The sequence below is a fragment of the Capsicum annuum genome, chromosome 5 (genome assembly GCF_002878395.1).
Source record: "Capsicum annuum cultivar UCD-10X-F1 chromosome 5, UCD10Xv1.1, whole genome shotgun sequence".
NCBI lineage: Eukaryota > Viridiplantae > Streptophyta > Magnoliopsida > Solanales > Solanaceae > Capsicum > Capsicum annuum.
This window is the reverse complement of record NC_061115.1, coordinates 210,015,526-210,042,720: the sequence shown is the minus strand read 5'-3', so window position 1 is coordinate 210,042,720 and position 27,195 is coordinate 210,015,526. Positions and strand designations below refer to the sequence as shown.

At 31.0% G+C, this 27,195-nt stretch overlaps 1 protein-coding gene and 1 long non-coding RNA gene across 2 annotated transcripts; one reads left to right on the top strand and one right to left on the bottom strand.

Annotated features, from left to right (window-relative positions):
- Positions 1-5,048: 5,048 nt before the first annotated feature.
- LOC124898763 lies at positions 5,049-9,729 on the bottom strand. Its single transcript, XR_007055530.1, has 2 exons — positions 9,648-9,729; positions 5,049-5,370 (listed from the first exon to the last, which is right to left on the bottom strand). It is a non-coding gene; the product is annotated as an uncharacterized LOC124898763 (long non-coding RNA).
- Positions 9,730-16,391: 6,662 nt separating this feature from the next.
- On the top strand, positions 16,392-17,909 carry LOC107871198 (protein phosphatase 2C 37). Its single transcript, NM_001325001.1, has 4 exons — positions 16,392-16,892; positions 16,983-17,306; positions 17,391-17,496; positions 17,578-17,909. The coding sequence occupies exons 1-4, from the start codon at positions 16,392-16,394 to the stop codon at positions 17,907-17,909; spliced, it is 1,263 nt and encodes a 420-aa protein (NP_001311930.1).
- The last annotated feature ends 9,286 nt before the right edge of the window (positions 17,910-27,195 follow it).

Below are 27,195 nucleotides of genomic sequence, written 5' to 3'. Positions count from 1 at the left end.
GATTAAATACCTTCAACTATAGTAATGGTTTAATTTGAATTTTCGAAAATATTGAACAGAAGAAGTTTCAGTTGAATTTGTTTTTGATTTTTTTGGGGATATATGAAAACGATAATGTGAAACTGAAATTTTAATTTTAATTTCAATTGTTAACAATTAACGAAAATCATGTTAATTAAGAGGCTTTAATGGAAAATAAATCTCCACATTTAATTCATGGCTAATTATATCATATTTAACTCAACCGATTTGAGTTAAATATGAGTGGTAAAACGATTTGTATATGTATTTTTATAACAACAGTTTGTTCAAATACAAAATACAAGTTGCTATTTTAAGTAATTATGAAAGTGTTGATATGAATCTCATAATTATAGCCTTAAGTATGCTATTTATGAATTTTACTCTATTTTTATATATAGAGGCCCACAAGAAAAACAGTTTTATAACTATATAGGATAATTTTTTAAAAACTTAATCATACCATGTAATTAAGAAATCATTTTATCTATGATATGTAATTTTTCCTTTTAATAATATAATTCAAAAAACATTTACTCTTATTTCAAAATATTTGTCATGTTTCTCTTTTATACATTTCTCAAAGAATATTGATTATAAAACAACTTTTAACTATTTACCTTTATGTATGTCTTTGAATGTAATGATCTATCATAAATGAATATTTACTCATGACAAAAATGGTATTATTGTAATATAGAGTAAGTTATAATCACGTACCCCTTATTCATATGATAAAAAACACATTGAAAATTGCCTCAATCAGAACTCCTTAACTAACAAAAATAAAAAATACCCAAAAATCGCAATCTGTTCATTTAAAACAATGTCCAGGTGATCCCCTTAAATGCAATCGCGCTGGCCAAATGATTTCCTTCAACGCAATCCCTCTCGTTGGGCGCAATAGCAACAACAACAATAACAACAACAACATACCTAGTGTACTATCACCTAGTGGGATCTGGGGGTAGAGTATACGCAGACCATACTACTACCTCAGGTGAATTAGATAGGCTGTGTTCGATAGACCTCCGGCATGAAACCAATAACAATATAGCAAACACAAAATATAAATGCATATAAATTTGTAAAGGCAAAATAAACTAACAACACTAGCCACAAGATAATACTAGAGCCACAAGATACTAATAAAAACTATATATCTAAAATCATAGACAACATTCCACCCACGAACAAGAAACTTCAGAAACAAATAAAGGACGCCCCCTACTGTTATTGACGCACTCTCACCCCCTAACCCTCTACCCTAATCCGTATTCTTCACACCTTCATATCAAGAGTTATGTCCTCCGTAAGCTGTAACTGCCCCATATTATGTCTAATAATCTTCCTCCAATATTTCTTTGGCCTGTCTCTACCCCGCCTAAAATCATCCATAGTCAGTGTCTCACACCTCCACACTGGAGCATCAGAACCTTCCTCATCACGTGCCCGAACCAACGTAATCTCACTTCTCGTATCTTGTCCTCCACCGAAGTCACTTCCACCTTCTCTCAAATACTCTCATTCCTCACCCCATCTTTTCTGGTATGACCACATATCCATCAGAATATCCTTATCTCCGTCATCTTTAACTTTTGGATGTGGGAGTTCTTAACTGACCAACACTTCGCTCCATACAACATAGCCGATCGGACTACCACTTTATAAAACTTACCTTTAAGTTTTGAGGGTACCTTCTTATCACATAAAACTCCCGAAGCTAGCCTCCATTTCAACCATCCTGACCCAATACGATGTGTGACATCCTCGTCAATCTTCCTATTGTCTTGAATCATAGACCCCAGATACTTGAAACTTTTCCTCTTCTAAATGATCGGAGAGTCCAGCTTCACAGCCTCATCGTCCTCCTGCGACACATCTCTAAACTTACACTACAAGTACTCTGTCTTGGTCCTGTTCAAACGAAATCCTTTAGACTTAAGGGTCTTTCTCCAAATCTCCAACTTATCATTAACTCCTCCCCGAGTCTCGTCAATCAATACCACGTCATCAACAAAAAGCATACACCAAGGCACCACCTTAATATGACGCATCAAAATATCCATCACCAAGGCAAATAAAAAAGGGCAAAGAGTCGATCCCTGGTGCAACTCTATCAAAACCAGCTCTGAATCTTCACCTACCGTCCTCACAGGAGTCTTCGCGTTATTATACATGTCTTGAATCGACCTAACGTACGCCACAGGCACCACTCTAACCTCCAAGCATCTCTACAGAATCTCCCTGGGAACTCTGTCATATGCCTTCTCAAGATCAATAAACACCATGTACAAGTTCTTCTTCCTCTCTCGAAACTGCTTCACTAATCTCCTCACAAGGTGAATGCTCTCAGTAGTCAAGCGACCTGGCATGAAATCGAACTGATTCTCAGAGATAGTCACGATCTTTCTTATCCTCAACTCTATCACCCTTTCCCAAACCTTCATAGTATGACTCAATAACTTAATCCATCTATAGTTGTTGCAACTCAGGATGTCTCTCTTGTTCTTATATAATGGAATCATCGTACTCCATCTCTACACTTCAGGCATCATCGTTGGCCTAAAAATAATGTTAAACAACCTTATCAACCACTCCAAACCAGCTCCGCCAGTGTTCTTCCAAAAATCCACTAGGATCTCATCTAGCCCCGTTGCCCTACCCCGCCGCATCCTGCAGATAGCCCTCTTAACCTCCTCAACCTCAATAAGCCTAACAATAACCATAATTGCGACACTCCTCAGACTTCTCCAACTCCTCCAACATGAAATCTTTATTCCCCTCATCGTTCAAGAGTTTATGAAAATACGACTAGCACCTCTTCCTAATGAGGGCATCCTTAACCAACACTGTTTCATCCTCTCTTTTGATGCACTTCACTTGGTCAAGGTCACAAGCCCTCCGCTTCCAGGCCTTGGGAAGCCTATATAACTTTTTATCCCCGTCTTTCTCCTCTAAAGCCGCTTACAAGCTCTTAAAAATTATTGTCTTAGCCTCTATAACTGCTAACTTAGCCTCTCTTCTAGCTACCTTATACTCCTCCTTATTCGTTTGCCTCTCCTCATCATCCTTGCTCTCAACCCACTTAGAATAAGTCACCTTCTTAGACTCCACCTTCCACTTAACTTCTTCGTTCCACCACCAGTCCCCTCAATAATTGCCAGATTATCCTCCCGAGACACCCAGCACCTCTCTAACGGTTTGCCTAATGCAACTGGCAGTCTTCTCCCATATACTATCCACATGCCCTCTACTCTCCCAAGCCCCCCTACTCTTCAACTTTTTCCCTATCTCCAAAGCAATAGCGCTGACACTAAAACCAACAAGTGTTGTTCGCGTTAAAATTATCATAACTTTTTCGTATGAACTTGAAATGCAATGATTCCTTTGTTATAGTTTTGAAATTACCATACAAATCTAATATTTCAACCAAAATACTATTTAAAGCTCATTTTCTTAAAGTGGTAATGAGAATGTTGCGTTGAATGTATAGACTTACGAGAGGAGACAGAGTTAGGAATGAGATTATGCGAGAGAAGGTAGGAGTGGCTTCGGTGGAGGATAAGATGCGGGAAGGAAGGTTGAGATGGTTTGGACATGTGATGAGGAGGGGCGCGGATGCCCCAGTTCATAGGTGTGAGAGGCTAGATTTGGATGGCTTCAGGAGGGGTAGAGGTGGGTCGAAGAAATACTGGAGGGAGGTGATTAGACATAACATGGAGAAGCTTCAGCTTACTGAGGACATGACCCTAGATAGAAAGGTGTGAAGGGTGCGGATAAGGGTAGAAGTCTAGAGTGAGTATGTGGGTTGTAGCAAGCAGTCAGGAGAGATCTTGTGTAGCCAGGTTAGTAATCCTAGGATTGTGTACATAGATGTCTTTGGTATGTGAGTATATGTTACTTCTAGGTGGGTGTCCTATTTCTTATTTCTTAGTTCCTATTTTCTTATTTCGTGTTGCCCTTATTTCTCGTATTTCGTATTTCTCTGATTTCTATTTTATTATTTCTTATTCCTTATTTCTGTTATATCATTCATCCCCTGTTTACTATTGTTTATCTTGAGCCGGGGGTCTATCGGAAATAGCCTCTCTACTTTTTCGGAGGTAGCGGTATGGACTGCGTACATCTTACCCTCCCCTGATTACTTTGTGGGAATATATTAAGTTTGTTGTTGTTGTCATTGGTGTTGTTTGCTTAAAGTGGTATCATTTAAGCTCCAACAATATTAAAATACCACTATGTCAAGGTAAAATTGAAAGGAATTGACCTATGCTTAGCCTTCTCTCTTTCAAATACAAATGTCAAGAAAGTAAATCCGTAAATAAAATAATAAGTTGTCCTAAACTTCCACATTAACAAAAATTTGAAAATCTACTAAAAACCACAACTAATAAATTGAGACTGATAGAATACATTAAAAAAAATCCCAAAGTCTTGTGCATATTTTGATACCACAAATTAAAAGATCTTTATGACGAAGCACATTCATCCCACTTTAACCATATATTTTGCATTGCATTTCCCTATACGAAGAACATGTTCCACCACCCTTTATATGTGTTTCTGTAGTCTCTACTTCCAGCTCCTTCATCACTCATGTCTTAAATTATTTATCGTAATTTTTAAAAATTATTATTTTAAAAATTTAAATAAAATTAGTTATTTAATTGTTTTATATATCCTTAGAATTAGTTATTAGCTTTGACGACTATATATGTGGACATTTCAATTATGGGTAATGTTATGATTGTTCAAATATATGTGAATATAAAAAAACTCTCTTAATTAATGTTTCTTGATAAACGTCTAAAAAGAATCACGATTGATAATTTGAGAAACATGAAATATATTTTAAAAGTTGATAAACGATACTTTTATCCATTTGAAATAACAAAAGGGTTAAGTGAATTGATTAATCTTGTAATGAATATGCGTTGTAATGGAATGGTTGAAATTCATTCATACTTAATTAGAGATCTCAAATTAAATCAAGTAAATAAAATAAAAATATTCTATTGAAAGCACTCTCCTAAAAATGAGCCTTTATTTAATCGAGTTTTAATAACATCGAACATCGATAGAAATAACAAAAAAAGAAAAAGTGAATTGAATCTTGTCACCCACACTTGTTTCTTTCTTTATTTGAGACCAACTAGAGGTTATTATAAAAAAAAAGTAAAATGATCGTTTGGACCTTTGTATTATATCGGTTTTATAAGTTGGACGCTTTTATTTATATGTTTGTTATTTGGATCCTTGAACCCACTAAAAAATAACATTTTAAATCCTTTTTTGGTGAGTGTAACACACTCTCCCCCACGTCAGCTGCCACGTCTGCCACACCATCTAAAAAAAATATTACATTAAATTTCAAGTCATTTTTAAAATGCTACATAATAAATTAAATATTAAAATTAATTTAATTAAATAAGAAAAATTTATAAATTGTAGAAAAATTTGAATAATCATGTTTTTATTTTTGCTCACAAATTAAACATCAATTCCATTCCAAATAATTAAAATTCTTCTCCAACTAATTTAAATTTTTAACTATAAATTCGTAAATACAAACATAATAATTTTTTGATTTTTAAATTTGAATATTTTTAACAATTCACAAAAAGTTTAATTTTTTTCAAGAGAAATTCACTATTTTTTTTCAATATTTACAATCACTCACTTTCAATTTAAATTTAAATTTTAATCCCCAAAAACTAAAAAGATTTCAAATTTAAATTTTAATTAAAAAATGAAAAGAATTGAATTGAGAAGAAAAATTAAAATAAAAAGTAAACGTGGGGGGGGGGGCTGGAAAAGTGTTGGGGTGAGGGTGGGGTGGGGATGGGGCTGGTAGGGGTGGGAGCTGAGGGTGGGGTGGGGAGGGGCTAGACGGGGCTGGTGAGGTGTGGGGGGTTGGGGACGGAATGGGGTGGGGGTGGGGAGGGGAGGGGCGGGTGTTGGGGTGGGGTGAAGGGACTGGAAGGGGGTGGGATGGGCTGCGTGAGGGGAGGGGGGACGGGCTGGGGTGGAGTGGGGAAGGTTTTTTTTTAAAAAAAATATATATTATTTTAAAAATTTTAAATTAAAAAAAAAAAAAAGAAAAAAAAGCCTTTTTAATTATTTTTTAATTTTAATATTTTCATTTTTTTAAAAATTATTTTATGAAAGGGGCTGGGGTGGGGTGGGATGGGGACGGGCTGGGGTGGAGTGGAGAAGATTTTTTTTATTTTTTTTAAATATTAACCCCCACTAGTACCTCCAAGTGAATGACTACACTCTCCTTGTCCTGATCATCATTTCAATGCCGCATGGGCGAGGTTAACAGTCAAAGGGTACAAAATATTATTTTGTAATGGGTTCAAGAATTCAAAGGACAAATATACAAGTAAAAGTATTTAACTTACAAAATCGATATAATATAGGGATCCAGAAAATCATTTTGCATTATGAAAACAAAAGAAGGATAATGCAAACATTGGAAAGCGGAGTGAATATTTGCAATTACCAAAATTAACTCAAACGTTACCACTTGCAAACCTTGTAATATACATTTTCTAATGAGTAATAATTATAATAATGACAGAAGTAAAAGGCAAACAAGAAGTAGTGTACTAACAACTTGTTCAATGTTCATGCAGCCGAAATCTGTCACCACCATTGTTTGGAAAAAATATCCACACATAATATAAAATATCCATCCCTCCTCCCCCCCCCCCCCCCACACTAATTTAAATATATTTCAATCTCTGCTACAGTAATAATATACTCAATATATTTTAATATGATTAAATTTAAATAGAATAAAGTATACATAATCCGTATTATTACTTTAAAATTGAGGTATAGAGAGATTATTTCTGATAGACACTTGGCTCAATACAAAATACAATCTAAAAGAAGACGTGAAAGAAGTACAAAAGTCGATAAATATATTTCTCTACCATCAAAAATAATTTAAACATATATTTTATTTGAGTTTTGATTTAAATATATCCTTTTCGTATATTTTGATCTAAATATATTTCTCCCATTATATTTTAGCATAAATTTACTCTTATGGAAGAACACGAGACGAACTCAAAATCAAATGACTCATATTCTCAATTTTAAGTACTCTCTCCGTTTTATTTATTTGACTACATACATCTTAAGAAATCTTTAATTAAAGCCGTATTTTATTAAAGTAATAATATTTAAAACTCTAAATTAAACTATTATTGCTTTATATAGTTATTTAATTTTAATTAATACTAACATTACAATGAAAAAAGTATAATAAAATTATTTTAATTTTACTAATTAAATAAATTATTAAAATAATTATTTTTAATATTGGAGTTGAGTTAAAAATGAGACTAACAGATTACCCAACATATTTAAAAACTCACTTTATTTACTCATTTTTTAAAGTATAACTCACTCCTTCCATTTTAAAGTTATTTCCCTTTGTTATTGATGAGAATCCAAAGATATATATGTATGTGTCACCATAAATTTGGTATAGTTAGGTCCCAACAGGTTGACAGGTCGACGTGCAGCCAGCTGTGTTGACACTAACTTTAACCTCCCAACTTTCTCTCTCTTGTCATGTTTTATACTCCTTCGATTTAATTTATATTGTATATTTTACTTCCTGGAATTCAGATATATCTATATTTAATCATAATTTTTTAATACATATTCCAATATTTTAAATAAATAATTATTATAATTTATAATATTTTTTACGTAATATTCAAATATATAAATTTAATTTTAAAAATTTAAAAATTTCATATCTAAATTTATGATCAAACTTTGCTTGAAACAAGCAACGGTGTCCTACATGATGACACTTATATATAAGAGAGATATATATATGCTCACTCATTTTACTTGACATGTTTCATACTCTCTCCGATTTAATTTATATTGTATATTTTACTTCCTGGAATTCATATATATATATATATATATATATATATATATATTTTTTTCTCTTATTATACAAGAGAGAGTTGGACGGCTGAAGCAGCTCTCCGTCAACATGTCTGCTTCAACTGTTTGCTCTGTAATTTTATTGTATTACTCTTAATTAATTATTATAAGTTATTTACATATTAAAAAATAACAATATTTAATAAAAAATTAAAATAGATATTTATGACATGTCTACGTCAGCTACTTTAATTAAAATTTTACTAAATACTATACTAATTAATTATTATAAATCATCAAAATATTAAAAAATATATATTTAATAAAAAATGATAAAATAGATATAAAATGATAAGTTAACTCTTGATGTTTTAAATTAACTTCACGTCTTATATGAGGTACACTTAATTTTTTTCAGAAGTATTTTTTATAGTAATTTTGTTATATCACTTCTAATTAGTTATTGTGATTCATTTAAGACATATTTGATTTATTGCTTTAATCGTGATTTTATTATATTACCTCTAATTAATTATTATGGTCTAAATATTATGTCACTTAAATTGGAATATAGTGAAAAATTTTATAAATCACAATAATTAAAATCTTAGATTATTTATAAAATGTAATTGACTATTAATGCCACAAATTTTTAAACAGGGAACAAAAAAGTATTATAAATTACAGTAGTTAGTAACTTAAAATATCTAAAAAAATTAATCTGTTATATATTTCAAAAAAATACGTACAAAATATTATAAATCACAATAATTAACAACTTAAAAATTTTAAAAGATATAAATATTTGATCGACTCTTGAAATTATATCAATGCCACTTAAATTGGAATAAAAGAAAAATGTTATAAATCACAATAATTACAAACTTAAATTATTTTAAAAATATAATTGACTATCAACGCCACAAAAGTTTGAAAAAAGAGAGTAACATATATTATTTAAAAATTAAAAAACTAATTATAAATTATAACAGTTAATAACTTAAAATATTTAAAATGTATTAAAAGTATGATTGATTATCTAAATTTTATTTGTGTTGCATAAATTGAGACAAAAAAATAACATATACTGAGCCCGTATTATCTAAAAAACAGCTATAGGCCCATCAAATTTTATTTTTCACACTTTTTATAAATTTATACATTTGTAGAGTTTAATTTTGATTATGAATTAAATTTTTAAAATACAATTATATATTTAAATAATAAGTTCTAATTATTAATATAATTATTATTATAATATTAATTTAGAACAAATATTGGGCCCGTGCTTTGCACAGGCTTCTCAATTTTTTCACATATATTTTAAATATTTTGAATAAATAATTATTGTGATTTATAAGTATTTTTTACGTAGTGTCTAAATATATAAATTTTATTTCAAAAAACTTAAAGATTTCATGTCTAAATATATGATCAAACTTTGCTTGAAACGAGAAGTAAAATATTCAACATAAATTGAGACAGAGGGAATATATTTTGTACACTTCTTTAAGAAAACGTTTAGAATACGATATCTATATCGAAATTCAACAAAACTCAAATTTACATCGAAAAGTCTCACATTAAAGAAAAAATTGTTTCCTAACAAATGCGATTCTATACTCAATTGTTTCCTAACAAATGCGATTCTATACTCAAAGTAACTCGAATTTAAAACTTATAATTAAAATTGAAGAAATACTTACCGTTTTATCACAACCGTTCTCGTAGTTCATTGAACAACTACAATGTATTTCGAACAAAAGGCTAAAGATTCTATGAAATTACTTTTAGATCATAAAATAGCATTACTAAATCTCTTTTATACTACAAGTTATATGTCTCACTAAAAATTATGACACGTAAGAGGACATTCACTAATTAAATACAAAGAGGTGGGTGGGGTGTGTGAGAGATACCTCCTCCCAATTCTCTTTTCTATTTTTGACAATTTCCAAAATGGTGTAGAGGTGGCAACAATATAATAAAGATGGAAAATTTTATAACTCTAAACGTGTCAACTTTATAAGATAAAATAAAGTTTTTATTTTTTCTATTTTTGTAGCTTCATAGACACGTAAGATAGAGACACGTGTTGTCATCCCGGGATGACCAAAATTCACATATATTCCGTAAGCGTCAATTTGATGTTGACATATGTGGCCCCACAACTTCTTTTTTTTCCTTTTTCTAATAGTAGTAATTGTTTTTTTTAATAAAAAATCATTAATAGCGCGTATTGAGTCTGATTAAATTTAAACTCGCGTGTTAAAATTGAGTCTGCCTATCGATTTATTAAGTAGTCATTTAGCCATGAATATTAAAATTTTTTGAATTTAAAGTTGAAATTGGAGTTGAAGTTGTATTTGAATATATTTTTTTTTATTTTTTTATACATAAAAGATTTTGCTGTGTGTGAATAAATTATTTATATGTAAAACATACTTTGCATATTTATGGTATATTATATCATATACCATAAATATATAAATATGCTTAGTATGTTTCTTTGTCCTTTGTATATTTATATATGTGTGTATATGGTATATACATGATATAAACTCCATATATAACATACTTTGTATATTTATGTTATAAATGTACTTAGTATGTTTTTTAATACTTTGTATATTTATATATGTATGCATATGACATATATATGGTATAAAATTTATATAACACATAATTTGTATATTTCTATTATAAATATAATACTTTATATATTTATGGGCATAAATATAATACTTTATATATTTATGGGTATAAATATAAATTAGCAGTAAATAATGTCTTGAATAAGGGAGAAAATTAAATAAGAAGAAAAATAATTATGAGAGAGAAATAAAGATCTATATTAATTAGGATAACATTAAGTTCGAAATTATAATTATCTTATTCTTTAAAACTGTTATATACGTAATATTGAAAAAACAATGTTATAAGAAGAGTTTTATGTAAAAATTTAAAAGATTGAGGTTATATGTAATAATAATAAAAGTTGGATTTGGAGTTGGAAAATTGTGAAAACATTAAAAATCTGTTTTTACTTTTCAAAAAAAAATTTCGAAATTATTTTTCGAATTTTCATGATCAAATACCACAATTTTCAACTTCAAAAAAAATTTTTGGAAAAAAAAAAAATTCATGGTCAAACGGACCTAAGATTCTCAACTTTAGGTAAATTCATGGGTAGATGTGGATAGGTGTAAATGGAGGAGGTGAAAAATGTAGTGGTGAGTCACGTGAAGATACATCATAGTATCAATTAAAAAAGTATAAATATTATGTATCGTATTGATTTTTGTATATAGATACATAAAATAATGTATTTGATTGAAAATATAAAAAAAAAATCATGTTATCGATACATAAGATTTATGTATCACAAGGAAACGTGCTTTACCGATACATAGGAATTTGATTAATTAGTTATATATCAAAAAGGTGATATATAACAATCTTAAGTAATGTATCCGACAGTTTAAAATTTGAGATCTTATATAATTTTAAAGAGAGCAATGATAAGGTATAATTATTAGGTACTAAAAAGTTTGGAAATTTTTAAAAGTTGCCCAAAAAAATACAAATCATCTAATTCAAAGTAGAGTTGGGGAGATATCTCAATTAATGACAAAGCCAAAATTACATAAGAGAATTCAAATTCGAAGAAGTAAATACACAACAAATTTGAAGGAAATTCAAAGTATGAGACATCAAATTAAGATTAAGAGTGAAGATGTCTTAAATCAGTGATGAAGGGAGATTTTGTATAAGGAATTCAAAATATAAAAAAATAAATGCAAGAAATTTTTTAAGAAAATTCAACGTCTACTATATATATATATAAAAAAATAATTTTAATTATATTTAAACTGTATATATTTTGATGAATTCCCTCAACACTAAGCTAGTTCCACTCTTGATCTCAAATACCACAAATCTATAACCAATGCTTTCTCCATCATAATTTATAGGACATAATTAAATTTTGAAATTCAAATTTCTAAATTTTAACTCTAAATTTTGACATAGAAATATATTAATTTTTTAAAATAAAATCTATATATATAAAACTACATAAGAAAGTATAAATTGTAGTAACAATTAACAACATAAATATTTTTAAAAAATAATTAACTTTCAAAATTTCAACGACACCATATAAATTGAAGCAAAAAGCATTTTCGTTTGTTGTCCAACCAAAAATATGTATATTCTCCCTCCATCTCCTTTTTTGCTTTACTTTTATTAAAGTTCGTTTCAAAAAAATATCATTTTATTCTAATTAATAAATATTTAATTTAATATATCACTTTTATTTTTATTAAGATAATTTATAATCTCATAATATATAAGAATTTTTTAAAACTGCTAATTTTTAAAAATATTTTCTTCCTAAATACTCCCTCCGTTTCGAAATAAGTGAATTGTTGGGGTATTTATTAGTGTTTCAAAATAAGTGAATCATTGAATTTTTTTCATAATTTACCCTTATAATTTGACAATCAATTAACTTTTGAAAAGGTATTACAAGGTCAATTTTTTCTTTTTTTAGGGTAAAAATGAAAAGTTATGTTAAATTTATGTCTTTAATGCTTTTTCCTTAATTTGCGTGTCAAAATTTAACAATTCATTTATTATGAAACGGAGAGAGTATTGTATTATGTCAAAAAGTATCACATAGATATGATGGGACAATATAAATAAATATCACCAATATGAGTTGTGGTGCAGTAGATGGAGCTGCTTTACCCTTAATCAGAGGTCAAGGATTTGATCCTCTGTATGAAGAAAACTCTGTTGGAAGTGCTGCTACTTTAATGGATCCTGCAATGCGTGATTTGAATCAATCGATGCTCTAATATGGACATCGAACGTCAAATGGGAAACAAAAAGAAAAAATATAAATAAGCATCTATGTTTGTGAGTCTGGAGTAGATGAAACGAAAAAATTAATTCCAAATATTGTTAAATTATATGTTCCCCCACTTGCAATTCCAAGGATGTGTTCATCACGCTCTGGTATTCAACTTATGTGAGAAACTACTTTCTTGTGGCACACAGCAAGTTGAAAGATGGTATAAATATCTTTGCAGAATTTTATAAGAAAACAATAAAATAAGTTTATATATTTAAATCAATTGAATTTTTAATTGCAATGAAATTTTGAGCTTCAAGATATGTGAATGACAATTTTATTACATAATTTAAGTGTATTTCTATGCTTTAAAAAATCTTTGGTTTAAAATTTCTTGTTTTTATTATACTAAATATAAACAAGATACTTAAATTAATTAAAGGAAGCATATTTACAATCAAAATAGAACATAAAAAAATTATAAGGGAAAACTATTTAAAATGTATCTAAATTTTGGTGAAATTTGTTGTAATTTGCCTCAACTTTGTAGGGTCCTATGACTCTGCTCGACTATTTATTACCGTATTTTGTGGCATATATTTGTCCAACTGGATCACTGCGTGAATACACACACTGAATGCGTAAAAAATTGAGATGGTCCAAATACACACTCAACGCTTTAAAGGTTTTGCTTGCAAATTAAAGTACTCAGCTGTCTTCTTGATTTCATGATTATATTTTTACGTTTGATATCAATTTTTATACATTTTTCATATAAGTATAGCTAATTTATGTCGATTTAACTGATAACGAAACATCACAAATTTGCACATAGCCCCCCCTTCTCGTGCTCAGCAGCGAACCTAGAATTTAGAAGTCGTGGATGTACGGAAGATTCAAACACATATATTAACATTCAAAGCTTTAAAGTTCCGTTTGAAAACTAATGCATGCAATTATCTTTTTGACTTACTGGATGCTTTTCTAAATTTTATATAAATTCGATATATTTTTCATATAATTATCCCTAATCTGTATTAAATTTAATGAATATGAAACCATAAAAAATTTGACAATAGATCCGTCCCTTCCCCCTGCAATTTTTATTTATTTTTAATAAATAGATTTTATTATAGGTAAATATGTACAAACTATAGTTCCTTTCTTGTCTGTATTGAGCAATGAATAATAATCTTTTAGTGGACATACTGGGGACTCCTAAATACTTCAATCATAACCTTTATGTTTCATCCTTCACACTGAGTCTTGAATATAGTATTTACCATGTATCCAAAGACTTGAATAATTTGAGAAAAATCTCATATAAAAGATTGATACTTCTCACATTTAGGGTTGGTTTGGTATAGTGCATAACATCAATACAAAATATAGCGTATTAGTAATGCTTGTATTACTTATACTTGTATTAGTTATGCATGTATTATTTCTCATATATTGTTTGATTTGATGTATAAAAAATAATACATCTTACATAATTTCTATAAAAGAAATGTTTGTTTACAAAAATACCTTTCTTTGATTTTGTACACTTTTTTGCAATAATTTTTTTTGTCATCTAAAATATAATTAGTATTGTTGAACTAGTATATAAATGTTTCGGATTAATTGCAAGACCTTCGTCTTCGCGCATGAAATATTAAAAAATGACTTATTTAAATTTAACACGGAATTTTAAAAAATAAAAAAAAACTTTTTAAATCTTATGGTATCAAATTAAACTTATGTCACATGTATCAAAATATCTTTCAATATTGTGGTTTCAAATATATCAAACGGAAAGTAAGAATTAAATTGTTATAAAAAAAGAAAATGATAATTCCTTTTTAATAAACAAAAAAACGTAAATTATTTTTTTGAAATGGAGAGAGTATTATTTCTTGAAATATGTATCAAGTCAATAATCAAAACTCCCTCCATTTTTTTTTAAAAATGACATAATTTAATTTGGCAGTTTTTTTTTTTTTTTAAATTTTATGATTTTAAATTAAAGTTATGTTTCCAAAATATTCTTTAATTATATAATCTTAAACATGTTACGTAAAAAATTAAAATTATACTTTTTCTATTTTATTTTATATATCGTCATTTAACTTGGCATGAAGTTAAAAAATAAATGATAATTTTATAAAATTACCCTCTTGAAGTTTACTGTTTAATTATTTTTTTTTATAAAATGAAATTTAATAAAAATAAAATAAATATAATTTATTATATAATTACCAAATAAAAATAATATATATTAAAAAAAAATAGCGATACATGAAATGACAGGATGTGAATAAATATTATTGAAAGGAGGGAATACAAGTGTATCCCAAAGTTGACCTTACACCTAGGAAGGTGTTGTCGAAACGCAAAGAAAAAGGCATGTGAATCAAACACAGATCCTCCCATTCTAAGATGTTGCCACGTACAATCATTCCCTTCTTACAAATATCGAATAATCTTTCGTCTGGTCATCCTACGGACCACAACATGCGTGTCTGAAAAAGCAAGTTACATCGTGTCTCTACCTCATTGGTCCACCTATATACTAAATAATTAAATCTACTTCACACGTGGTCTCTTTCTATTCACAAATCAACGGCCGTAATCTCCTCTATTCGTTTAATCGTTTCATTTTACTACTTGACCTTCTATATGAAATATAATTTTCTGAATTTATTTGTTCAATTAATAAAAATTAAAGAAATTTTATTATTTTCTTTATTCTATTTTACGTGATATTTTTTTTAACTAAACACAGTATTTAAGAAAATAAAAAGAGATATTTTAACATTCTGTGGTTTAAAATAATTCTTAAATATTCGTAATAAATTTTAAAACTAAATTATTTTATTTTAATTAAAAATAAAAATGATGCCATTTAAAGTGCGATGGAATGTTAGCAAGCAATTAATAACTAATAAAATAATAATCACTAAAATCAGAACTTCGAAGCTTATTTGCTAAAATTAACTTTGTAATTTATACCTCATATTACTTTTTCCATCACATATATTAATTGGGTAAATTCTATTTTATATGGTGTTTAAAAAATTATAAATAAGAAAAAGATTTTATAAATTTACACATTAAAATACTTCTTGACACTTTACAAATTGATATGAACACTTTCAAAATGAATTAATTAAAGAGTAATATTAAAATAATTTAATTGATACTTTTTTAATGTAAAATAATTACTACGGTTAGTTAATATGAAACGAAAGGAATGATATTTTTAAGGATTATGTCAAGGTTAATATGGAGAAAGTAAAATGAAAGGGATAAAGTACCTCACACGTGGTCTTAATCTGTTAACAAATGGACGGTGATGATCCATGTCCTTTGTTTCAGAAATCCTACGTCATTGCAACAATACGTGTCGGATTCTGCCCGTAGACGGTGACGGGCAGGTGGGCAGACAGCTGCCCTAAAAATTAGCCCCACTATAATTCAGTCTTTGTTCATTCAGCAACCAAAATAATAATAAAGGTTCATTGTTCACTGATTGTATCTGTTTCTCATTTCTTAGAAAAGAAAATAATACAATCAATCTACTCGTTGATATTTGTTGGTAGTTATTATTATGGCTGGCATGTGTTGTGGTGTTAATGTAGCTGAAACTGAAGCTGCTACACCAGTTGAAACAAGTTTAGAAGCTGCAAGAAGACGCAGAATGGAAATTCATCAGTTTCGTTTTGTTCCTGCACCTACTGATACATCAGTAGCTGTGCAGGAAAATGGTCGAAAAAGGCAAAGGGCTGAGAAAGGTGTTACTACTACTGAAATGAAGAGACAGAAATTGGAATCTACTGTAACTATTTCGCTGTCGACGTCTCCAGTAGTAGTATCAGATGAGAAGGAAGTAGTACCGGATCTGTCGGAATCTGGTACTACTCAATTGGGTTATATGGAGAACGAGGTTGTTTCTGATGATTTACCTAAGTTTGGTATGACTTCTGTGTGTGGAAGAAGAAGAGATATGGAAGATACAGTTGCTATTCATCCTTCTTTTACCAAGGAGAATAGTGAAACCTCAAGGAATTTGCATTTTTATGGCGTATATGATGGGCATGGATGTTCACATGTAAATTGATTGAACTTGGAACTTGTATTTGCGTTGTTCTTCGTTCTCTTTACAACCTTACCTGAATTTGTTTTGAGTTTTGTTTTGTAGGTTGCTATGAAGTGTAAAGATCGAATGCACGAAATAGTGAAGGATGAAGTGGAGAAGGGGGGAATTGATTGGAAAGAAGCAATGATTCAGAGCTTTTCATTAATGGATAAAGAAGTTGTAGACTTCTCTAGTGGATCTGGTTCCTCGTCTGTATCAGCTTCAAATTGTAGGTGTGAGCTTCAAACTCCACAGTGCGACGCAGTTGGATCAACTGCTGTTGTTGCAGTGGTCACGCCAGACAAAATCATCGTCTCCAATTGCGGTGATTCTCGTGCTGTGCTATGTAGAAATGGAGTTGCTATCCCCCTTTCCGTCGATCATAAGGTAAATCACATAATCAGTTGTAATTTGTGGTTCATTTGTTATCTCAAATATGAATGATATTTGAAATAATTGTTGATATTTCAGCCGGATCGACCTGATGAATTGAATCGAATTCAAGAGGCCGGTGGTCGTGTTATATACTGGGACGGAGCAAGAGTTCTTGGAGTTTTGGCAATGTCTCGAGCTATTGGTAAGCCTACATAATACTCTACTAACCAAAAACTCCAAAGATGAACGCAAATATTAATGATCTGTTTGAACATGTTTACAGGCGACAATTATCTGAAGCCATATGTGATATCAGAACCAGAAGTTACCATAACTGATCGAACTGCGGAAGACGAATGTCTTATTTTAGCAAGTGATGGATTATGGGACGTTGTATCAAACGAGACAGCCTGTGGCGTGGCTCGTATGTGCTTGCAATCAAGTCGACCATCATCACCAGCGAGCTCACCTGAAAATGACATTACAGTCACCAGTGCCGGTGAAAGCTCCGACGTGGCTTGTTCAGATGCTTCCATTCTATTAACCAAATTGGCCTTGGCTCGACGGAGTACTGATAATGTTAGTGTCGTCGTGGTTGATTTGAGAAAGCTATAACATTATGATGATTACTTACTAGTTTTAATTAATTATTAGCAATTAATTAAGTGTATATTTTTGTATGAAGGGTTTTCTTAAACAAAGAAAACTCTTGATTTTAGGTTTTAATTTGACATGGGTTTTAGCTAATGAAGCTCAAGATTAAAGATGATTATTGATTTATTAGTGGTTGATTTAGCTAATGCCTGTGTTGATTATTAGTAGTTGTGTAATGCTTAATTATATTATTTTTATTTTTAGAGAAATGGAGAGAGAAATTGTAAAGAGGTGAATCTTTTCTCCCAACTGTTCCAAGATTTGATGTTGAAATATAAAAAATTATGCGAAATCGTATTGTTATTTTTGTTCGTTATCTTTAATTACTGGGCAACAGCTGGCTCAAAGTCGATGTGAAATGTGGAATGCACACAACTTTTTAAGAAAATGACGTAAATAGTTGTTTATTAAAAAAGTCTTATTTATAATTTCTCTTTTTATTGAAGAATTCGATCATATTTCACCTTATTACACGTAAGGATTTGACTTAAATACTTTGAAGTGGTTTCTTCCCTGTTTGCAAATTTAACAAAATATGAACGTTAATTATATAAATATCGTTTACATTATGTGAACATTTTAATTATATAAATATTATTTTGTTTATTCTCCACTATAAAAGGTCAAATTGTAATTTATTTCAGTTAAAAGAAATTAAAAAGAATAAATGGCGGTAATAAAGTTAAGGGGAAGAACAATGAAAGATAACACAAGTGAAAAGATACCATCATTTTTATCGAAAGGTTTTGAATTTAAATTTTTAAACTAAAAAATCTCTTACTAATATTCCCTTCTCCTTTTGTCTCAAATTAAGATAACATATTAATTAAGAAAAATAATTAATAATATAATTAATTTATTATAATTTTTTATTAAATGATATTTATATTTTAATTTGAAAAAAAAAGTAACTAATACAAAGGGTATGATATGAAGAAAAAGTTATTTCTTTTTTATTAATAAAAAGAGATAGGTAAAATAAAAAATTAAATTAAAAAATTTGAAATAAATAATTTAAGACGGAGGGAGTAAATTTTTAAATATTGAGCTCTGTAATAATTCAGAAAAGCATATTTAACCGAAAATTCTATACGAAAACTGAAACATAGGAGGAGAAAAAAAAAATAGCAATAATAATAAGTGGAAAGATGTGTCATCTATCTGGGGACCATAATTATATACTATAATATGTTTATGTAGGATTGTAATGGTCAAGTTGACATTGATGAGGAAAGTGGCTATGGACTAGGGGCGGATATAACTTTTAAAATATCAGATTTATATTTAAAATATATTCTATTTAATTTAGTAAAGTAGAGTTTGAGGAGAAAAAATGTATGAATATAGTCCTCAAACGAAGTTTTTTTTAGGGTAAGATTATTTTTTAATAATTTTTTATTTTTTTTATATAACAGGCATATATTAGGTAAATTGAGTAAATAAATCTAATATATTATGACTTTTTTTTGAAGTTTTTTCGTTTACAAAATAAAAGAAATAAAAAAAAGGAGTGGAGGGTAGTCTATGCAGGCCTAATTTCTATTTTAGAGGTAGAACAACTATTTTTGATAGATACTTGACTTCAAAATAAAAATAATTTATATAAAAAATATTGGAAATAAAGAAAAATATCAGACAATGCTAAAAATGAAAGATGCTATCAGAATAATACGACAAAAAAAATATACTATGATCAAACTACAAGAATAATAGATATCGAATAACAAGAAATAAGAATAGTACTGTGATTACTAAAATGGACAACAATAGTATACTTCTACCCTCTAACATGAAGACACTCTATTTATTATTTGAGAGCCTGTATGCAGGGTTGGAGGAGAGAGGCGGAGAAAAGAGGTTGTATAGGCTTGCTAAGACTGGGGAGAGAAAGGGTCGTGATCTTGATCAAGTGAAGTGCATTAAGGGGGAAGATGATAGAGTGCTGGTGGAGGACGATCAAATAAAGAGAAGATGGTAGTTGTATTTCATACACTCTTGAACGATGAGAGGGACAGAGACATTATGTTAGAGGAGCTGGAACACGTAGAGGAGTGCCGTAATTTCAGTTATTGTAGACGTTTTGAGGTGGAGGAGGTCAAAGAGGCTATTCACAGGATGCGAAGGGGTAGGGCGACGGAGCTTGCTGAGATTTCGGTGAATTTTTGGAAGTTTACAGGCGAGACTGGGTTAAGGTAGTTGATTGAATTGTTTAACGACATTTTTAAAACTGCGAAAATGCCTGAGGCTTGGAGAAGGAGTACTATGATTCCTTTATATAAGAACAAGGGTAATATCCAGGGTTACAACAATTATAGGGATATTAAGTTTTTGAGTCACACTATGAAGATTTGGGAGAGAGTGGTCTAGCGGAGATTGAGAAGGATAATGTCTATTTCAGAGAATCAGTTTGGGTTTATGCCCGATCACTCGATGACGGAGGTAATTCACCTGGTGCAGAGACTGGTGGAGCTGTATAGAGAAAGAAAGGAGGATCTGCATATGGTGTTTATCGACTTGGAGAAGGCGTACGATAAAGTCCTTAGGGAGGTTCTTTGGAGCTTCTCAGAGGTGAGTGGGTTCCCGATGGTGTACATCAGAGCGATTAAGGACATGTATGATGGAGCAAAGACTTAGGTGAGAACGGTAGGGAGAGATTCAGAGCATTTTCTTGTCCTGACAGGGTTGTATCAGGGATCTACTCTTAGTCCATTTTTGTTTGCATTGGTGATGGATGTGTTGACACAACGTATTTAAGGAGAGGTGCCTTGGTGTATGCCTTTTGCAGATGATATAGTTTTGATTAACAAGATGCGAGGGGATATGAATGATAAGTTGGAGGTTTGGAGACAGACCCTTAAGTCTAAAGGTTTCAGGTTGAGTAGGAGCAAGACAGAGTTTATGAAATGCAAGTTTAATGACTTGAGGCAGGAGAACGAGATAGTAGTAAGGTTGGAGTCCCATTTTGTTTGTAAGAGGGATAGTGTAACGCCTCGAGATCCCATCCCGAGACGTCATACAATGCTTATGACCCTGAAGGATCACAAGCTAACCCTTTTCTGATAGCTGTACCTGTACACTGCTTAATATTTGAAATAAATGCGGAAACTGGCAATAAGGGTCAACACATCTATACATACTCAAAATTGAAAACTGAATACTAATATATCTGTCTGAGAAGCTTCTAAACTCTCTGAACTGTGGAGTTAATGGGATATGTCCCCAACTAACTCCGGCAATTGAAAGTATAAACAAAATCTTATGTAAATAATAGTAAACTGAAACTCGTCCTCGAAAGAAGAGGACTCACTGCTACGACTACTGCTGCTGACTAGGACGGAACTGCTGAGGAAACTCTAGGTCCTGTGCCTCTGAACCTATGGTGCCAAATAAAACACCATAGAGCAAATGCATCAGTACAGGGATGTACTGAGTATGTAGACAAGGTAAGGCTAAATGCAAAGGATCATGCGTGCACAATATCTAAACTGAATAATCATGAAAATATCGCACGAGAACACATACATGAATGCACAGACCATAATCACAATCATCACAACTCTAGATACTGAAACTCGGATAACACTTTACCGCAGACTGAACTCACTATTGACACTGAGATACTAAATCACTGATTCATCTGATACTGATAACTGAGGATCTAGATGCACTTATATCAAAGACTTAATTATGAGCTTTACTGCTTTCGACTGACAGGATTTGAGATCAACCTCTCTAACGGATGATTTCAGAAACTATTGTCAATTGATAAGAAATATGAATATATCTGTATCTGACAATAAGGATACTCTATAGAATCTGAGATTGTGAATCAAGCTTATCTGGCGGTATATCTCTGAATATGATATCAAATAACTGTATATGAGACCAAGTCTATCTGATGGGATGGTCCATGAATCAATGGAACTATCTAAGTTCCTCATAATGATAGATGACTGTATCTGACAGACCTAATTTCTGAAGATTGATACTGAAACTGAGACTGTAACTGAAACTTTGGGAAATAGTTACTTAACCAACATGCCCCGACCTACCACAGGTGGGGTCCAACCTGTAACCCCAATTGAAAGGGTGTCAATACCGTGCCCCGAGTAAAGACCTCTCTCTGGTCAATCCTCTTTGACGGATGACCCTTACCAGGCAGTCGACCTAAGGCAATATAATAGTCAAATACTCTCTCTCTGGAGGTGATAGCTTTTTCCTGACGGTGACTCCTGTATCCTGCGTTGGCTACGCAATTTTGGAGGTCAAGGATTGCTACTAACGACTAAAGCCTCTGTCTCTCTGACGGGAGGAGCCGCCATCCCTTCCCTCGCTCGGTGCTAGTTTCTACTCTCAACTAAAAGACTCTGACTGAATTCTTAACTGAACACAACTAAACTGAATCTGATATTGATCATATTTCTCAAAAGATCTGACTGAGTTACGCTGAGATCACTTATTTCTGTATCTGACGAAAATGGTATTAAATAACGGTATTTGACTGACGATACAAAGCTTGAATAGATTATTCAGATTACTTCTGAGATCAAATTTAAACACTTGAATACTATTGGATCTGAGCTGATTACAGGACTGAGGCTAGATTACTAGCACTACGGAGATTATCGAGATAACTGAAATTACTGAGATTTCTTAAGTTTTGTAACTGTCTGAGGATACATCGTTCTATAATTCACTGAGTTCTGAGAGTCATGGCTCGACTGGAATTATCGTAAAACTGACACGGGCTCTAGACAGCAGCTAAATTGTCAGGTATAAATATCCCCAGGACTCGATAACATAAAATAAAGCATAATCATTCCTCCATCATCACAACCATTCATTCATCATCATTATCATTAAAGCATCTCTTCAAGTATTTAGGAAACATAACATACCTTCACCTTACCATCATTAAGGCATCGCGTCAAGTATTTTGAAAGCATTAACATATACTAAAGTTGAGAAACATGCTACTGGATTATACTTCTTTCAACAAGGTCTTACCTCAAGTACTTCATACCTAAATCAGTGTTGATGTGTTTTTGGACATCACATGATTTGGAGAAAACTTCATACTATCATGTCTCAACTTACTTGCTAACCACTTGGCATGTATTAAAAGCTTAGTATATATCAAAGAACACATAATTGGGGAATTTACTACTATCACATCTCCACTTGCTCACTAAAGTCCTTCAACAAACACTAGACATGTATGGGTTCACACTTATTTGGGAATTTCCTACCATCGTGGAATAATTCATCCACTTGGGCATTTTATCAAACTCTAGGCATGCATAAACTAACTCACAATTTGGGGTTTCCTATTCAACATACTATAATGGCCCTTATGCTTTATCTAAGCTTTCATCAAACCTATGGGGGACATGCTTCGCTTATTCCACCATTTCTACACCCAAATATCATGAACACACCACATAGAAAATAACTTCAAAAGGGCTCATCACAAACATCATATAAATCCCACATACTAGGGTCAAAGCCCACAAATCTTGTACACAAACATGAATCAAAACTCAACATCACAAGGAACATCAATTTCAACTCATACAAATCATGGAATCTCGTAAACATAAAAATCTTGAAGTTTTAAAAAGGATTCTTGAGCTTTTTGGATGAAAAGGACGCAATAATCAACATCTACATACCTTGGGGAAACTCTTTTCTTGAAGGCCTTTGGAGAGATTCTTGATTTCTCTAGATCTTTTTTTATTTTTGCTTGAAGAAGAGAGGAAATTTTAATTTTTTTTTGGAAACCCTAATTTTTGAAGTGGAAAGAGAGAAAATGAGGCCAATTCTTGTGTAAAGGGGGTATATATAGGGGTTGGGAAAAGCCCCTTTTAGTCCTTGGAATTAAACTGAAAATCTCGATTTTGCTGGCGCGACGTGCCATAATCGCGCCAGTTCACTAGAAAATATACAATTGGAAAACTGCACGACGGCGCGATGCGGTGGAAATTGCATTGCCATCTTGGTTGGAAACTGGAAATATACTGCGATGCGGTGGAATCGCGGAGGCTCACTGAGTTTTGACGATTGTCATTTTGGCTGACTCCGCAACGCGCTAAGGTGCCAGGTGGTACACCGTCTCACTAAAATGGCTCTAACTCTTCACCCGAGTGTTCGATTTAGGCGAATATGGTATCGATGGAAAGCTTATTCAATGCTCTACATGATTCAAAGTATTTCATACTTGGAAAGTTATTTCTGAAACTTTTAGACTCAGATTTTTGCTTGACTGAATACGCTCTAAGGCTTAAACTGGAAGAGGACTTTGTAGGGTATTACAGATAGTTTTAAGTATCTCGGGTCCATGATTCAGGGGAATGGTGAGATTGATGAGGATGCCTCCCGTTGTGTTGGAGCAGGATGTATGAAGTGGAAGCTCGCCTCGGGTCTGTTGTACGATAAGAAAGTGTCACCTAAGCTTAAAGGCAAATTCTACAGGTTGGCAGTCCGTCTGACCATGCTGTATGGAGCGGAATGTTGGCCAGTCAAGAACTCCCATATTCAAAGTTGAAGGTGGCAGAAATATGGATGTTGTGTTGGATTGTGAGGAGTGATATAGTTAGGAATGAGAATATCCGGGAGAAGGCTGGAGTGGCTTCGTTGGAGGATAAGTTGCGGAAAAGCAGGTTGAGATGGTTCGGTCACGTGATGAGGAGGGGCACGAAGTTCATAGGTGTGAAAAGCTAGATTTGGATGGTTTCACACGGGGTAGGAGTAGGCCGAAGAAATATTGGAGAGATATGATTAGACATGATATGGAACAGTTACTGTTTACTGAGGACATGACCCTAGATAGGAAGGTCTGGAGGACGCGAATTAAGATAGAAGGTTAGGGCGTATGAATGGGTCGTTGTCAGTAATTATGAGAGCTTTGGGGTAGCCGGGTTGGTAATCCTAGGGCTATTCCCATAGGTTGGAGCTGCAAGTAAGAGAGTATCGGGGTGCAGTGGGTTCGTCTTATTTCTGTTATGCCATTTTATTTCATGCTTCATTACGGATTTACTACTATTCTTTGTTCTTGTTATGCCATCTTGTTTCATGTTTTCTTACGAACTTGTTTACTATTCTTTGTCTTGAGCCGGGGGTCTATCGGAAACAGCCTTGCTACTTCTCCGAAAGTAGTGGTATGGACTGCGTATATCTTACCCTCCCCAAACCCCACTATGTGGGAATACACTAAATTTGTTGTTGTTATTTTTATTCATGTCCTTTATATCTTCAAATTATTATTTTCGATAAAATGCAACTACAATATATCTTGCCTAATCAAATTTATATAATCACAATATTTTTAACATTGTACATAATTCATACATCAAAATTGATCATAATTATATGGTCATAATAACTTCAACAATATAATAATTTTAATATTCAAAAAATTAAATTTTAAATTCTGAATTCACATTTGAATAATAGATGGATAATGCATTTGGTCTAAATTCGTGTTCTTTGTATCTTTCCATCCAAATCATATTTTCGATAAAATGTAACTACGATATATCTTGCCTAATTAAATTTATATAATTGCAATATTTTCAACATTATATATAATTCATACGTCAAAACTTATCATAATTATATAGTCATAGTAACTTTAAAAATATACTAAATTTAACATTTAAAAATTTAAATTTAAAATTTTGAATTTGCATTCAAATAATAGTAAAGAAACATGATAGATAGAGCCACGGAGGGGCCGCACTTGGGGATTCGAATCTACTTTTGTTGGAGTTCAAGTGTATACTCTAACCCATCTTTGCCTTCCACGTATTCCATTCTTTCAACATCATAATATGTTCCACCTTCGTCTCTACTTCAATCAACTCTCTATAACAAGTGGGACCCACGGGCGGAGCTTGTTTGGAGTTGAAAATTTCGTTTTTTGATGAAAAATTATATTTTTTAAGGGCAAAGTTAGTTTGGAGTCGAAAATATCTTTTGATAAAAAATTATATTTTTTTAAGGGTAAAACTAGTTTAGAGGTGAGATCATAGTTTATTTCTTTGATAAAAGATTATATTTCTCCGGAGCGAAGCCAATTTGGAGTGGAGAGTTTATTTATTCAACAAAAGATTATATTCTTCTATTTATTTTATGTGATATTTTTGAACTTGACTCGATATTTAAAAAATAAAAGGTAATTTTTAAAAATTTATGGTCTAAGAAAAACTTAACTGAATAATTATATTTAAAAATTATTTATCATTTATTGCTCTATAATTTTAATATATGCAAAATTCACTTCTAATAGATATGATAGATTTTTTTATCAAACCAAGTGTGATACATTTAAAACACTTGTAATATATATATATATTGTATTCATAATTCACTCCTAACATATAGTGTAGAACATCTAAATTGTATGCATAATTTGTTTTTAATAACATAATTTTTTTTAAATCAAAACAAGTATAATACATTTTAATACACTTATAATATATTTTATATTGTATATATAATTCACTTTTAACACATTGTACAATTGCTATAGATGGTAAATATTTTCTAAATATGATATATCTAGATAAAAATAAATAAATTTTTTAAATAATATATATTTTATAAAAAGCACTCAAAAAGGCCATTTTTTCCTAAATAAATGCTTGAATATTTATATGGTTGTAAATCATTTCATTAAAGGTAAAAGAGAAATTTTAAAGTAATTTATTCTTATAATTGTCGTAAGATGACATTTTTTTTGGGTTAGACTAAAAAAATGTGGATGGAGCGAGTATTATTTATACATAATTGAAATTAATTTTTATACTTGAACTTCCTTTGACTAGTTGATTGTTTTATTTATTTACATTTTGAATCATGTCGCTAGTGAATTGGGATTTCTATATCCTTAATTAAGGTTAGGTTTTAATTAAAGAATTAAATAGATATTAGTATTAAAGATGTTAAGAATTTATCTGGCCAACACGATCATATCAATATTAACGCAACAAACTCTATTATAACTTTAAAATTAAATGTGGTTGGACGATCCCTGAGAATCCCCGTGTTGTATTTATTTCATTTCAAATTATTTTGATAGGTGTTATTTAAGATACGTGCTTTTTTTTAAATAGTCTTTCTACCTTCATAAGATAGTAATGAATTTTATTATTTTATTTTTTTCAGACTTCATCTATAAATTACACTAAATGTTATTATTATTAATATAATAATAATAATAATAATAATAATAATAATAATAATAATA